Source organism: Conger conger, chromosome 18 (genome assembly GCF_963514075.1).
Source record: "Conger conger chromosome 18, fConCon1.1, whole genome shotgun sequence".
NCBI classification, from domain to species: Eukaryota; Metazoa; Chordata; class Actinopteri; order Anguilliformes; family Congridae; genus Conger; species Conger conger.
Window position 1 is genome coordinate 19,687,659 of NC_083777.1, and position 13,371 is coordinate 19,701,029.

General features: G+C 40.1%; 1 protein-coding gene across 17 annotated transcripts in view; it reads right to left on the reverse strand.

Annotated features, from left to right (window-relative positions):
• Nucleotides 1-13,371, reverse strand: part of kcnma1a (potassium large conductance calcium-activated channel, subfamily M, alpha member 1a) — a 168,428-nt gene that overhangs the window by 78,456 nt on the left and 76,601 nt on the right. For all 17 annotated transcript variants that reach the window (XM_061228784.1, XM_061228791.1, XM_061228792.1 and 14 more), the window contains one exon: nucleotides 5,822-5,883. In XM_061228784.1, coding sequence (XP_061084768.1) covers nucleotides 5,822-5,883 — 62 coding nt within the window. The remainder of the gene's footprint in view (nucleotides 1-5,821; nucleotides 5,884-13,371) is intronic.

Genomic DNA, 13,371 nt, shown 5'->3' on the forward strand with positions numbered 1-13,371 from the left:
GGCATTAAACTAAGAATTGCGGCTACGCTTGCATTGCGCTGAAAACAGTCGGCTAAGCCTGCTGCAATAAGAATCAGCACTTTTAATTCATAACCTTAGCATACAGTAGTACACCTGTACAGTATAACACCACTACCACAGAAACAAGAGCAGCAGATGGTATAGTATCTGAGGTACATCCATTCAAAAGCACAGCAGAAGACACATTTCTAATGTTTACCATGTTAAGACAAAGAGACTATCAATAACAAACATCTATTTTTGCACCCATATGTAACTATACTATATGCAATCCCTATAATTTACATACAGCTCTGAGAGTAAATGACAGACATACAGAGAGAAGCCTCTTGCTCCACCATACAACTTTTCATACAGAGAGGTCAAAGTGCTTTCAAAAATTGTTATCAGTTTTACTTGATATCATTTGATATCCTATGACTGATTAAGCAGTTTGACAGAAAAGATTTGGTGTGTTGGGAAGATGTGCCACCATTCTAATCATGGTAATTAATATAAGGAAAGTCTCCAAGATAACAAGAATATATAACCAATGAGGTAAATATATTTTCCAATATATGACAATATTTTCAGCTAACACTCTGCCGGTTAGGACCAAAGCAGTAAGGAATAGCATTAGCATGGCTTTCTTTCAGGGCAGTTTTTCTTCACGCAGCCCCAGTGAAAAGCTCCTGATAAGTCATAATTTTGTGATTCACCTGAAATGGAGGATCTATGACTGCTGCTCCACACTGGTGTGGGGTCTTCACCCAAAGCCTGAAAAGGGATGGAGATTGCAGGCGGGAGAAAACCTTTTCAGAGGGCAATAGCTTTTTATAATCCCTGTTCGTGAAGGCCTAATTCCCCTACAGGTCTGAGGCTCCAGGCCTAGGTTAATACACCGCCAAGCTAAATCTATTTTACCGTCAGGCCACCAGCTCCGATCTCCTTGCAGCTCTGCCTTTTTACATTTTACCCAATAAAAGAAATGTTAAACTGTTGCCTGTGTGGTAACTGTCAGCAATAACTCAGATAGTGCTGTAGGCAATGACAAGAAATGCACTTCTTTCACATACGCACAAGGCTTTCCACACCTACAGTACTGACGCCACCAATTCTAGCTCCTCTGTTGCAGACCGTCAACAGATCAATATTACAATGGCCTCAACGTCACTGAAAATCATGCTTGTGCTACTGAATAGTTAATGCTGATTCACCTTTGTATTGATGTAATCATCAATCTGCATCCTTGTTTTAACCTAAGGCTAGTGAGATGACAAACGGAACATACCATGTCAATGACCATAATGAGAACTCCTCAGTATGTCCAACAAGACTCTTCTTCTATGGTTTTCCTGACTGTCTGAATACAGCAAATGCCAGCAAAGCGCCAACACAAGTTTTATCGAACAATAATGTAGGCTCCTCACCCCCTAGAATCAATCCCAATACTTTCCCTGCCAGCCCAGTGCAGTGTATTGCAGTGCACTGTAAGCCAGTGAAAGCAATCAGTCAGACACATCGGTACATGAACATCACACACACAGTACTTGAAAACCTCTTTTATAATATAATGTATGTAAAAAAAAATGTCCAGAGGAGCCTTGAGCTGTGTGTCTTCGGCCTGAATAATCATCTTTGCTTCAAACCATTGTGCAGCTACAATGAGCCACCAGCAATAGGGCTTTATTTAGACTCACTCTCCCAACGAGCTGCAGTGCTGTGCAGCACAGACGGCAAGGCTGTGAACACAGAAAAACCCGCTGGAGTGGAAGAGGAAGGCATGTGAAAAGAAAAGCAATACATGAGTGCTCCTTTAACCCTCACAGGGCTGAGCCTGTTCGCTACTTTTCCGTTCATCCAGATTACATTTGTAATGCATTGTCGAGCGCTACGAGTCGAACACGAACTCGTCTAGCGTTTTTGTTTTGTCATAGATTCATATTTGAAGGCTGTATACTTGGCAGAAGGGCCATAAATAGGACAAATGAAAACCTGTATTGAAATATAACCACAGTGCACCATAAGACAAATGATCTATGGATTTATACAATTATTCTCCCAGGAGTTTGGCAATATACACGTGAAAAAGAACATTCCACCTTACACAAATAAATAACCGCACAGGTTTTTAATAAAAAATAAAATAAAATGCCCTGTAATATTTCAACTACCGATCAAAACAATTCCTGTCTGGTATTAGACAGAAGGCAGATTCTTCAAAGGGGGTTTGTTGGACCTGTCTGTTTTCTGCCAGTGATCGTGTGTGCATTGGAGGGCTTCTTGCTTATGTTGACAGGAGCTGTCAGTAAATTCACAAAGCAGCCAAGCAAACAAAACTTCAGAGCTTTCTGCTCCCCTGCATTCACAGATCTATACATCATCACTACAGTTCCTTACCCACCCACTCTAACCCACAATAGGCGAAAGGCATCACTGCCTGCCACTTTTAGTGGAGTTAGTTTTAGTTTGGAGTTAGTACTAGTGATTGGAAAACAAACCCAAGCTCAGTATATGAAGTGATAAAGTCTCAAGTCTAGTCTTAAGTCAATAAAAAAAAAATACCTGTGGTCTCAAACAAGGGTGGTCCCCACATAACCCATGCAACCAAATCAAAATAGGCTCCTATTGCTTGCTGACCCTGAGGGAAATACTTATGTAATATATAATGGTTTGGATGCAATCAATATTTCACTTTAGGCCAACTCTCACTCTTGCTCTTCCTTTTCATTCGCAAATAGTCTGAGGAGTAGACTAGAGACAATTTAGAAAAAGTTAATCTGAAGGAAAGTTAATATGAAGCTGATGAATTTTCTGTGGTGAAGGAACAACAGCCCTGACACTGACTCTTTCAGCATTCCCAGAAACCCTGTTTACTGCATCCTACAAAGGAGCCAAATAGATTCATCGCGTGTGGTTTTTCAACATTCGGCTTAACAAATAATGCCCTAACTTGGCCATTGACACTGAAAACAGTGAAATCAAAGTTAACGATCAGCAGGGCTTGAGGGATACCAGCTTTTGAGTGTCAGGGCTCTTTTAGGCAAGATCAACAGTCTAATGTCCATTTTCCATCGCCATGCCATACTGTACCATAAAACCATGATCACGGAATCTTCTGGATACGTTTCCAGCACCAACAGAAGTGTAACGTGACTACTTCTCTGAACTAAACTTCACTGCTCCTCCAGAGAGCAAAGGTACCAGGATGGGATGGGTCCAGAAGTCCCGCATAGTACATTGCAAACGTCCTGTGAATCCAAGCAAGCCAACTGCCATTTTTAAATATCGGGTAGCAACAAATCAGTTGAAGAATTTGAAAGATTAATTTCGGACCAAACTAAACCACAAACGTGATTTGCCATCACCAATAAGTACACTTTTACTTGCAGCAGCATACATTCACATAAGCAGCTAACCTTTGCGCTTGTTCTTAACATTATAAGATGGATGGCTCCTGTCATCAAAGGCATTGCTGTATGTTTCCATCAGGCCCTGGATTTCACTTACTTAAGCCAGGGTGGAAAATCTGTGCACCAGTGGCAGCAGGTGGAGTTTGGATATAAATCAAAGTTCTCCCTATATTGCTCCTCACCAGAGACGGTGCCATATATAATGCACCGTTAGCTTCAAGCTAAGCTAATTGTATTGAAACAGACAAATTTAGCATAACTTCTATCAGTTGCCCTGGAACAAAAAGCAGTATTAAAATGTAGAATTGTGCTCATTGTATTACCTTGTCTTTGGTGTTTGCCTACTGGTCATGTTATGTTCCAAATGATTTGAATACATAGATTAAACTGCGCAAAAACTTGGCAAGTTTGAGAAATGGTCTTTAATACAACTGCGTCATGTTTCAATGATATACATTATTGGCATTTGGCAGACGCTCTTATCCAGAGCGACGTACAGTTGATTAGACTAAGCAGGAGACAATCCTCTCCTGGAGCAATGCAGGGTTAAGGGCCTTGCTCAAGGGCCCAACGGCTGTGCGGATCTTATTGTCCCTACACCGGGATTAGAACCACCGACCCTGCGTATCCCAGTCATTCACCTTAACCACTATGCTACAGGTTACAGTGTCTAGCATCTGTAGAGTTTTAGCAGACTTTGGGCATACCCATTCATATATACATACCAAAGCACCATAATCTAGCAGAGGCAAGAAGGGTAATTTTCTTAATTAATTCTTAATTTATTCTTAATTGACAAGTGTCCAACACTATGTCCAAAGGTATTTCCTAGTTCTAAAGGAGAAGCAGTATCTATTTCTGAATAAAATAATAACTTCACCTTGAGCTTAAAGACAAGATTTGCAATGTGAGATTTAAAAGACAGTTGGTGGTCAATGTAAACACCCAAGTCAATTTCCTTTCTTTGAGAAGTGAATACTTGGAAGATCAAGTGGTAACTCTCGAGCCTTGGCAAACAGCATGAGTTTAGTTTTGCATTATTAAGCCAGCCACACTGCAGTCATTATATCATTATTATAACCTTATAGTTATAACATTTTTAATGGTAGAAACCCCTAAACCCTGTGGAGTAAAGGCCTTTTTAAACATCCCCTGTAGGAACTACACAACCAATCATGGTGTCTGAGTAAACTGTGTGTATGTTACTCTCTCTTTCTCCAAATAATTGTGAATTAGGAGCAGGGTGAGATCCATCTCCCTTCCAATCCCAGGACAGACCAGGCACCAGACTGGGCATGAGTGTGGTATTATGGGTAGGGAAATGGGCTAAGTCAGTGGCTGCAGGTTTAATCCGCAGGTACGGCACGGCTGCCATATCCTTTAACAAGGTGCTTGACCTGAATTGCTTCAGTAAATACCCTTTATAAAAGGATTGTATGGAAAACGTAAGCTCTGTAAGCCAGCATCTGCTAAGAGTGTAACAATAAACCTGGCCAGGACAAAACAGCAGGTGAGGCTAATCCTCACTATTAAAGTAAATTATACATTACGCTCCTGAACTGTACCGTGTCACACAATGAACTACAAGCAAAATGTTACAAAAGGTTCAGTGGGATGCCACGTCGCGTTTTAAGTGTTTGTTTCAATAGCTCGTTTCCAGTGACATTATTCGATGTTAAAATAGGAATTTTATATCGCTTGCGGTAACAATGAGAGCTGAATGGTGCAAGAAGATTGCCAAGCTTCTATTTTTCACATCTTCTCATGAAGTGAAATTGCAAAGGAAGGCATGCCAAAACTATGTCTGGGAAAACTGACTACCTATCTCCAAAAATTATGGAGAGGTAGGTGGACAAGTTCAAAGATGATCTGCCTGAGGTAACCAGGGAAACTGTTGTTCTTCTTCCCAATGATGAAAAAAGAAAGATATAAAATACAGTATATATATATATGCAGCCAAGACGAGAGGACGAGAGTAAAGTACAGTACATGGCTGGGGGAAGAGAATTCTATTTTACCCATACCTGAGTCATACACAATCACAGTGCATTACTTTCGATACAGTAGCTTATGAATTCTGCGTAAATGCCTCTCAATGTGATTATATGCAGCCTGAATGTGGAACAGTAATATACAGGATATCTACAGTATACAGCTAAAACATCTTCCATCTATCCAAATTCCAAATAAATAAAAAATAAATCAGTCACCTTAAAAAAAAGTACACAGTAAATATCACAGTCACACAAGCCAATCATTATGAATGAAGCGATATTTGTAAAGACTGCCAATATTGCAAATAACATGTCTGAGAACAGCAACATGAAAACAGAAGAGCATTCCATGGCCTTTTGGAGCTAATTTGAGTGTAATATTTAGGGTTTTTTATGCAACAGAGCAGTACTTACTCAGAGGAGTCTATGAAGTATATCCCAAGAGCTCCAATGCTGAGCGCAAAGACCAACACGACCTGGAGAGCGAGAGAAAAACAGAATTAGGGGGTCAGGGATGTTTTTCTCACCAATAACTGAAATAACTGCACGGATGTTGTCCATACTGTTCATGTGATATAAGGAATAACCCAGAGTTCATTTCTTGAATACATTTGAATAATTTCAGATGTAACATCTGCTTTTAAAAAGCTTGGCTAGCTCCCCAAGCCCACGTAAATTATGAGGGGAAAAAATGAATGTCCTTGTTTTGTACATTCAATTTATTGTCTTATATTAAGCCAATTTCAGAATTATTTAAATATTATCACAGTCGTATCATTTACAATGCTATCAAGCCATTTTGACACTAACACATAACATTTCAGAATAGATTAAATCATCACAGTCATTAAATGGGTTATTAGTTTACCAATCTGCCTACAAGACACAGCTAGCTAGTTTCTAGCTAATAATAGATAAGCAGAGGCAGCCAATGGGGATGATAACTATCCCTTAAAATATTAATATTCTAGGTTGTTCCTCATGAGCGATCCCAAGTAAAATAACCCCCGGCCTATACATTTTTCATATTTTATAAGGGCTTTTCATTCTGCGATCACTGTGCTTAAGTGGGTTCAATACAGCCGTTTAAGAAAATGGCAAGCACTCAGTCATACAGAGGCAGACTAATCTGTCCCAGCTAATTGGCTATTAGCAGCCCGTCAATTTCCTGCACTGGTTAATTGATGGGTTGAGCTGTGTTAAAGCCATGTGTAAAACAAATAAATAAATAAATCGATAAAAAACAACAGTCAGTACACATACTGCACTGACTAATGGAAGACAATATGTTCTGGTGTTGACAGCTGTAATTAAAGAGTCAGGAATAAAACATTTACAACTGACTCTCAGAGTACACAACATATTGAGCACAGTGTTATTACAGTAGACCGGTATAAAACAAAACACGCAGAGTCAGGTTAGAGACACTGCAGTGCATCGTGGGTAGAATGCATATTTTTATCATGATGTGTGACATCTGTGAATTCTTTTATGAATAGACTAGCATAAAAGTTCTTGTTATTGTGCATTAAATATGAAATAGAAATGTCCCTTCAGCTCATGGCAAAAAATAAAAAACACCAATTATCCATCAATAATACATGCACAATGCATACATAAACAATACATAGACACAACACTGAGTATGCAACAGTTGTTCATAGACCAACACACAATAAGTAAGCTAAACCGAGTATACAGCAGTTAATGAGTACACACCAGTTATCCGAAGATCAAAAAACAATACATGGACACAACACTGAGAAGACAACAGTTATCCATAGATCAACAAACATACATAGACAAATATATAGACACAAACATATAGGTATACAGCAGTGAGTGCAGAGAATAACACATGGCCCAGCTTACTCATCTAGATAGCAATTATTTACTCTTTTATCAGCTTGTCAAAACTACAAAACTGCACTCCAAAACTGCAGCCTGAAGAATATGAAATGCTGTGGGTGTTTGTAGTCTAGCCATAAACAAATGTAATAGCTTTCCTTTCAATCACTTGTGTAGACATTGCCTAGATTGTGTGCCAACTATCTTACTGGCCTGGTTTTCAACCAGTGCTAGAGGTCCCAATGAGAGAATCATTTATCAAAAATGAGGACGCCATCAAAGAGTGGCCTGTGAGCTGTTATTATTGTCATTCCAAACCTCATCACCCTCACTTCCAGACAAGAGTCACTTTCTCCTTTTGTTTTGTGAACATAATTGGTGGCATCACCGAACATAAGCATACTATTCCACCACGTCATCTCATATTGATTGGCGCAAAGCTAGGACAGCCTACATCAGGGCTGTCAAACTAAATTCCCAGGGGGCCGCAGTCTGTGTGGGATTTTGTGATTTCCTTTCAATCAGATGCCAATTTAAGGCCATCAGAACAAGATGTGGGGATTCTTTAGCCAATCAATGACTTGAATAAACCACTGGTGCTGAGAACACCATGAAAACAACTGCCGCCCTCCTGGACTGGAGAATGACACCTGTCGTCTCCATTGATCCCAGACCTCATTACAAAGCAGGTCATGGCTTTTCGTGACTATAGTTTTCTATGAAGAAAAAAAACAATGGGCCTCATTTATCAATATTCACCCAGTGTGTCCTAACAATTGCATGTACTGTACTGCATCGGTCATGGAAATTAAGGCATGGTACTCAAAGCCATGTCAAAACAAAGACTAATGAACATGCTAAAAATACCTGCAAAAAGTACAGCACTAAATGTGACTGGTGTGAATATAAATGTACTGTACATAAATGTACTGAATCAAGTGTGTGATATACCTGTATTGTACCAGTAGAGTTAATTGGGTATCTCACTCCCACAATCAGCAAGTGTTGTAATTATGCTTAAGATGTTGACAGTTGCTTCTATCCAAGGAGCCAGGACCACAGCTCTCCCTATAATTCAATGTACTAGTGTCAGGAGCTCCAGTAACCAACAGTGAAATATGCATTGTCCACACGAACAAAGGGCTGGCAGAACAAAGGTGAATGTAGACATGTGACAAGAAGCAAAGAGAGGCCAGTGGCAGATTTGGAAACATGTAAAATGGAGGCTGTACAGCCCAACAAAGGCTATTCAGTGAGCAAGGCTGAGGACTGCCCTGCTGCTCCAGACTGCCAAGGCAGGCATGATGCTGCAAACTTCAGTTTCAATTCAATTTTATTTTATTTGTATCACACTTTTCACAGAAGACTGTCACAAAGTTGCAAGTAACAGAAGGGAAGGAAAAAAACCCTGGCACGAAAGAACTTGGAACCTGGCTATAAGGGGATGCCCATCCTCTCCTGGCCTATAGGTTGAGATGGTAACAGTTCAGGTCTTAAGCTACTAGGTAAAGTAAAAAGTCCACATACAGTTAGTGTCCTTCAATGCTGCAGACTTGCTATGCAGTTATCAAATTAAAAACACATTCTCTTTCGTATTCGTTTTAAGTCAACATCACAACAGAGGCAAACAAAATATATTCAGAGAATATTCCGTTTCCAAACCATATTGCAGATATTGCAGAGAACCATTCTGAAATGGCAAAACACAGCCAAAGAGGAAGCTAAAAATAACTTTAAAATAAATGTATGGTGTGGAAACACTAATTAAAATGTGGGATGTGGAACTATTGCCCAAGCAATTCATCATTGACAACATACAAATTTCAGTATTTTAACTTCTGTATTCAAACAATTAAATTAAGTAGGTTTTTGGCAAGAAATCATTTACTACTTAGCTCACATTCCCTGCTCAGAGTTTCACTAAAAGCCTTGAAGCTTTCTACCCTGGATTGTATTAAAACTGCATGAATGAAACTCTTGATGATGAAACATTACCCCGTAATGACCATGACTTTTAATTTAAAGTAAATCACAAAAAGATTAACCTTTGAAGAGTCATTTTTTCCTAATGTTTTTTATTCAGTGTTTGAGAACTCCATTGCATTCAATTACCAGTAATGATCGTTACATCAGCATTAGACTGTTCAGTTAGGATCATACTGGGGAGGCACCACAGGCAAAAAGGGTGATTCTGGCTGCATAGGACAATTTTGAAATATTGTGATATTTAGCTTCTACAACTACTGTAGTTCCACAAAATATAAGAAGCAATGATAAGAAACAACTTTAAGTAGTTCAATTAGATGCATTAGACCACCAGTGTCAAGTAAACCAAGCACCAAAAAAAATGTATAGATATAGCTACCAAATTTTATTGGAGCTTCTAAACCAAAATAGCTGGGGAAATACAGAGGGTTATTTAAATATAATTTGTAATTTCTATTTTATAAAATTTAAATTTTCCAGCACAGGCAACATAGGTTTCAAGTTGAAACAGGTAAACATAAACAGCACAGTTCATTTACAATAAGAATCATCATACAAATTACTACCTATTACAAGAAGCATTGACACCAACCCCATGACTTTCTCATGTTTGAACACATTTATCTCACAGCACATCACACCACATGTGTCCCCACATAACACGGGCACCAGACTGGCAGTCCCCCTGGGCACCACGGCCCCAAGATCCTTCACCGGAGCCAATTATGCCCAGATGTCACGCCCACATTCGACACCGTTTGTTACAGAAGATCCAGTTGACCCCGCTGTCTCTCTGCGCTTGGCTATCAAACAATAGACGGCCGAACGGAGGCAGGCAACGCCATACATAATGGATGACCGCGGCACGGCTATTTTCCTACGATGCTTATTTGTATTGTAACTCTGCATAAACGGACATGCTAATGAGAAAAACACCTTTGTGCATTTTTAATGTGGGAGGGACCTTTGTTTTCGGAAACGGGACGCCCTTCGGGGGATTTTCCACATGGAGAACAATACGGATTATAACGAGAGGAACGAAGGAGGCGTTTTACACACACGCGCACACACACACACACAAACCAAAGTCTGGCCTCATCTCAGGACTCTGTGTATTTCAATCCCCTCTGTACTGCTGAGGCTTCACCACTACAGCCCTGCCCCCAGTGGACAGAAAGAGAGCGACACGCCTTCTCCAGCCCCAGACCATGACTCTGGAGCACTCAGGGTCACTGCCTGAGCCGATCCACCCCGCAGAATCCTTCCCCCCACCCTCGGAGCGGCGGCCAAATTTGCCGCATTCAAGATAATTAAGAATAATTATTAAAGCTCTAGAAAGACTCCTGACACTTACACATCCTCCACATTTGTATCATGGACAGATTTAATAAAAGTACCTGCTAAAATGGCCTTACTTTCATTTTTTTCAGTAACTGAAAAATACAGTCATTTCATTATTTCTGCCCAAAAAGTACTATTGAGGGATTCTAAATTGGTATTCAATTAACAACTCATCAAGACCAACTTAAGTCAGCTTAGCTGGGTCCCCAGGCCCAAGACTGAAAACACTGTGCTGGTGCCCCATATTAATGTATCTGAACATTGTTTCTCATTAGAAACGGCAACCAGGCTTCAATTTCAGTGATGGCCATCTCCTTGACTGACTGATTGGATGGAGAATTGGGTATTGGATTAGAATGTGGATGGGTGGGAATTGGGTACTGGATTGGAATGAGGATGGGGTGGGAATTGGGTTGGGAATTGGGATTAGGGGAAATTGTGACATGGGATTTCGGCAAAAACATGGAACCCAGATCAAACAGCCATTCTGACCCAAAACGTACCTGTGCATCCTGATAGAGTGGCAAATGTCTTGAAGGATATTTGGTGTCCCACCAACATGTCCTATACTTGGTTTTTCCAATGCAAACAGGCTTTGATGAGATTATTCTGGGCACTGCCGCACTCTGTTTCTAAAGGAAAAACACTTCCTCGTATTGAAAAGGCCACGTTCAGGACAAACAGAACTCTGTGGCTAAACCAGAATGGGTGCTTTTACTGGGTCTATAATTGTGAGTTAGTGCCCTTTCTAAGAGAAACAAAACTGCCCATTTTGAGCCAACAGGAAATTGAAAAGGACATGGCATCACTTCATATTAAGCATAAATACTGATTTCCTGTACAGTCGCTGAGAAATAAAAATGTCAAATCTGCAGTTCAGGTTATAGCAATTCAAAGATATATTTATACCACGTTTGTGCTTTTGAGATTTCATGTTCTTCATCACCACCATCATCATCATTATTACGACAACGATTCTTCTTCTTCTTCTTCTTCTTATTATTATTATTATTATTATTATTATTATCGTTGTTGTTGTGAACCATACATGATACAGTGCTCAAGTTCAATAAGCCAAAGCTTGGATTGGTTACTTGCATTGCAGATGGGGACAGAATGTCTCATCAAGTCACACACACACACACACACACACACACACAAATGCACGAAGAGAGATGTTCACACATGCACACACATGCACACACACACACACACACACACACAAACACACACAGGTTATGCAAGCACATGTACACACATGCTGCTGCTGCTGCTGCTAGTATCTTATCAATCGTACAAACTGGCTAACTTGTCATCACATAAGCAAAGCTCTCAGGATGGTAAAGTTAAACTCACTACAGTACTGAAAGGAATAAGCACAGCCCATGTAATGCAGAATCCTCTCTGACATACAAGGGGGAGTAGCAACCAGCTGTTTTCGAGAGCTCCACACTGGGGAACCCGCCAGAAACATGGCAGATTCATAAGCAAAGAACCGAGCACCCCGGGGTACAAACGCACAATATCCCATTCATTTTCCCATTGCCAAGTCGCAATCTCCAAAATGAGAAAGAGACACGAGAGGAAACAGATGCGGGGCATATTCAATATAAAGGTTACACACATTTCAATTCAATACAATTTCATAATGAAATGGAAGGAAAAATACGGCACTTGAAGGTCACAAGCAGCTCAGGTTTAAAAACCATAATTCTCCAGACATATTTCAAAGGGACCGCAGAGGTCACGCTGATATTCCGTAATTATAAAACCATTTTTCTTCTCTCTTTAATGTTACTACTGTTTGACTGCACCAATATAATAGGCAGACAGCTAATAAAACAGACACTGAAATAGTATCCCAAGGATACCCAATACAGTAACAGATTTGATATCTGTTTTCTGGATTAATGCTTCAATATTTATGATGCACTCCACACACAGAGCCAAGGAAATAACATTACATATTGCAGAGAATATTGATTACAAAGACCTAGAGGTAATAAACCTCTGTCAACAGTATAGTCCAATTACAGTTTTTACGTTGATTTTAGGACCTGTTACAAAATAATATAATATGATGCTTATTTTCATATCATGCTTCTTTCTTTTTTTTTGACACCATTGTTTATCGTTTCCAGGACATGTAGCTTTTGATGTTCTGCAAATGAGAAAAGCCTGGCTTTGAAAATGTGTCAAATGGCCATCTTTTGCAGCTTGAGAGAAGGGTAGAAGAATGGCTCTTTCAACTGAAATGCCAAACTTGAGTTACAATGGAGCCTAACCTGACTGTGGTGATAGGGTCACCGAGGCTCACTTATGAACGTACGTATGCATGTATACACACATATGTACAGTACGTATCATCAACAATACGACTGGTCACCACTTAAGAGCTGAAATATTAAACCTGCAATTTCATCCTCTCTTCCCTCCCTCCCTCCCTCCCTTCTTACCCCTGCTGTGACCATGATATGTTTCCTCTGGCTTTCCTCCAGGGGACACACTTATATTTCCAGCAGACACTGAAGTGACTGAGGTATAGAAAGTGAGTGAAAAGCCACAGCTGCTTGAGTTTGTCAATGGAAATTAAAGATGAAGCGCAGTCAGGTTGAATTTCGAAGAAGCCCTGATGACAACAGACATCCCGAAAAGAACCAAAGCTCAATTTCTGCACCAGAGATTCAGAGACAATTTCTGCACCAGAGATTCAGAGACCCCAAAACCTGACCCCCCACACCTCCTCCATCTGAACCACGATCTGATTTAAAGAGACCTCACAGCCTCTG